Source organism: Myotis davidii, unplaced genomic scaffold (assembly GCF_000327345.1).
Source record: "Myotis davidii unplaced genomic scaffold, ASM32734v1 scaffold401, whole genome shotgun sequence".
Lineage (NCBI taxonomy): Eukaryota > Metazoa > Chordata > Mammalia > Chiroptera > Vespertilionidae > Myotis > Myotis davidii.
This window is the reverse complement of record NW_006291020.1, coordinates 69,672-73,242: the sequence shown is the minus strand read 5'-3', so window position 1 is coordinate 73,242 and position 3,571 is coordinate 69,672. Positions and strand designations below refer to the sequence as shown.

The following is a 3,571-nucleotide window of genomic DNA, read 5'->3' as shown; positions in this document are numbered from 1 at the left end:
CTTGAGCTGGACTCAGAGAATTCCAGGAATCAGGCTCAGTCAACACCATGAGGCAAAGTTGGCAGCCCACAGAATTAGCTCTGATGTAAACTACGGACAGTAGCCTGTCAATATTGGTTGTAACACACAGATCGCACGAATGGGTCATGTTAATAACAGGGAAATGGGGGAGGGGGAGGGGTGAGGGCACATGGGCATTCTCTTTCAATTTTTCTTTTTTAAACTTAAAACTTTTATGAAAAATAAAATCTACTAATTAAAAACAAAACCAAACCCAAGGAGAGGTTGGGTCTGAGGACGGGACTGAACTTTAGGTTAAAGCGCCCTCCAGCGGAGTCCGGCTCGGAGTCCGCCATCCTGAGAGCAGGGAGGGGCTCTTAGCCTGACCCTGCCTGCCACCTGGTCCCACCCCAGGAGCTGCTGAAGGACGGGAAGAGGGAGACCACCGTCAGCCTGCTGCTCATCAACCCCACAGACCTGGAGGGGTGCTGAGGGCTGGTGCAGAGGCATCAGCGATGAGTCAAGCCCTTCCCGGGTCTAAACCAGAGTGTGGCTTTGGGCAATGATTTAATCTCTTTGTGCCTCAGTTTCCAATTCTGTATACCTGCAGGAAATAAAATGCAGGCCTACAACTCCTTATCCAAAATTCCAAAATAACAGAGATTTGGTGGCAAAACCTAAACTGAGGCTCTTCGTAGTCTTAATCTGAATAGTCGTACGTTCCGCTGCAGAGGGATTACTGTATGTGGCCATGGGTGTGGCCCGGACCCTGCTGGAGGTCTGGCATGGTAAACAGCCCAGGCACACTATTACCTTTCTAAGATTGAAAAATTCCAAATTCTGAAAAACACGTATCAGTGGTTTCAGATAAGGAATGTGGGCCTGTACCTGCTTCTCAGGGTGGTGAGCATTAAATGAGATAGAGTGTCAGAGCTACTAGCATGGAGTCTGCCAGCTGGTATGTGCTCCATAAATGACCTCTGCCCTGGGTAGGGTTGGATCTGGGCAGCAGTTGGAGAAATGCCCCGCCCCCAGCCCTTTTAATGAGCCAGGGGAGCCCACACTGACATCTAGTGGCCACCACTGGCCTTTACATTCTGAACTGATTGGTCCCTTTGGTATCATCCTTGATCATCGCTCTAGAGATGGCCCCCTAGAGTCCATGGGGGATGTGGGTGAAGATGGAGAAGACAGGTTTATTTATTGGAGCTGGCACACTGCAAACGCAGATTCCCAGATCACTGCCCACGGTGCCCGAGCGGATGTGCCAGGGAGAGAAAAGGAAACCTGCGGCACAGAAAAGACCCTGACTTCCTGTCCCCTGCTTTGCAGACCCTCCCACGGTGACCCTGTCCATCGAGCCACAGACGGTGCAGGAGGGCGAGCGTGTTGTCTTTACGTGCCAGGCCACAGCCAACCCTGAGATCCTGGGCTACAGGTGTGAGGAGCAGGGCGTGGGGCACTCTGGGGAGGGCAGTGCCCCTGGGTGTGGTGAGAGGCTCCAAGCCCTCACCCCACTCCCACCCCCACCCCCCGTGTTGCCTCTTCCCCCAGATGGGCCAAGGGCGGCTTCTCCATTGAAGATGCCCATGACAGTCACTATGAGACAAACGTTGACTATTCCTTCTTCACGGAGCCTGTGTCCTGTGAGGTTTACAACAAAGTGGGCAGCACCAATGTCAGCACTTTAGTGAATGTCCACTGTGAGTAGCTGCACGCACAGGGGCGGGGGCAGAGGGCCGGGTGGAACCTGGGGCGGAGGGAGGGGCCTGGGGTGGAGTGGGGAGGCTCCATGAGGCTGAGGAGACGAGAAGAAATGCGGGGGTGAGGGGGTAGCAGGGCCGAGAAAGAGGAGGAGGCTGATTGGAACTGACCCCATGGCACTGAGACCCTAACGACCCACTGCCCTCTACTCAGTCGCCCCCAGGATTGTGGTTGACCCTAAACCTACGACTACAGACATTGGCTCTGATGTGACGCTCACCTGTGTCTGGGTTGGGAATCCCCCCCTCACCCTCACCTGGACCAAAAAGGACTCCAACATGGTAAGCCCCTCGCTGCCTCTCCTGGGTGCTGGGAGGCAAGAGCTATCTAGGGAGGGGCAGCATTCGTTTTCAAGTTGAACTTGGGCTATTTCTAAGCTCTTGGGACTTAGAGGACAAGGACAGTGCTTGCGATCAACTCTCCTCCAAGAACAACTGTCCGGCTCAGGGGCCCTGGGAGGGGCCTGCTGGCGTGTGTGGGAGGAGGGGGAGGGCCTGAGGGGAGGCGCTGGGCTGGCAAGGGATGTGGTGAAGGCTGCATCCAAGGTCCAAGGTCGGGGGCTGGAGAGGTCACGGGAGAGGGAAAGGCTGAGTTCACAGCCCTCCAGAGACCGGCACTGACAGTTGGGGCAGAAGAGGGACTTCAGGGTGAAGTGGTCACTAGAGCAGATCATCGGAGAGACGCATCCTGTGACCTCATCGCCCTCTAGCCCACCGGCCTCTGTCCGCCCGTGCAGCGCTGGTGTGTTTAAATGCCAACCTGTTTAGAGCCGGGGGAGGGACCAGACAGACTCCTGACCCTGCCTCCCTTCGGGGAACTCACTTGTGGCCCTTCCTGCTTTCTCTCCGATACGTCCAATGCGGGGGCCCCCCGGACCTAGGGGCCCAGGCCTCCTGGCTCCCCACCCGAGGCTGCTCTCTCTGCCCAGGTGCTGAGTAACAGCAACCAGCTGCTGCTGAAGTCGGTGACCCAGGCAGACGCCGGCACCTACACCTGCCGGGCCATCGTGCCCCGCATCGGAGTGGCCGAGCGGGAGGTGCCGCTCTACGTGAATGGTGAGTGGCCCGCGAGGAACTGGGCCCCGGGGGCAGGTGCTGTGGGTTCCAGCCGACCCTGACTGCGTCTTCTGGTTGCAGGGCCCCCCATCATCTCCAGCGAGGCGGTGCAGTACGCTGTCAGGGGAGACGGCGGCAAGGTGGAGTGTTTCATCGGGAGTGGCCAGCAGATGGCCACATCCCTCAGGAGCCAGGTGAGATCTCTGGCCCCTGTCCAGTCTCCAGACCCCAGTCCCAGCCTCCACATTCCAGCCCATCACCACGGATACGCCCCAGCCTTCACCACACCATGTTTCCCCCTAAATTGGTTCTCCCCACCCAAGACTCCCAGTCACCATGGCCAGTTCCATAGATCAGAGACACTTGGGGAACCCCAAACATGCAATGTTACCACAGCTAAATACCCCCACAGGAGTGCATTGCCCAGTGAACTGTCCCTGGTTGGTGACATCACAGTAGACACCCTAGATATGTTGTGGGAATGGGAGTGGAGGTGGCATCGCTGCCGCAGGAGAGGAGACACCGCCACTGCCACCTCCACAGCCACCACCCCATTGCGGAGGCAGCACAGGAGAGGCAGCGGCATGGGAGAGGCCTCGGCGTGGGCCCTTCCACAGAGGCAGAGGGAGAGGGGGCTACACAGTCCTGATCCCAGTGCTGCCCCTTCTGCAGAAGCAGCCACAGAGGCAGCGGCACAGCCAGGTCCCAGTGCCACGCCTCCTCAGAGGCTGGACAGGGTACGGCCTGCTGTG

The 3,571-nt window shown here is 57.7% G+C and overlaps 1 protein-coding gene across 1 annotated transcript in view; it reads left to right on the top strand.

Annotated features, from left to right (window-relative positions):
• Window positions 1–3,571, top strand: part of KIRREL (kin of IRRE like (Drosophila)) — a 34,806-nt gene that overhangs the window by 20,601 nt on the left and 10,634 nt on the right. Inside the window, exons 6-9 of the mRNA XM_006764196.1 lie at window positions 1,333–1,438; window positions 1,555–1,703; window positions 1,918–2,045; window positions 2,693–2,819. Coding sequence (XP_006764259.1) covers window positions 1,333–1,438; window positions 1,555–1,703; window positions 1,918–2,045; window positions 2,693–2,819 — 510 coding nt within the window. The remainder of the gene's footprint in view (window positions 1–1,332; window positions 1,439–1,554; window positions 1,704–1,917; window positions 2,046–2,692; window positions 2,820–3,571) is intronic.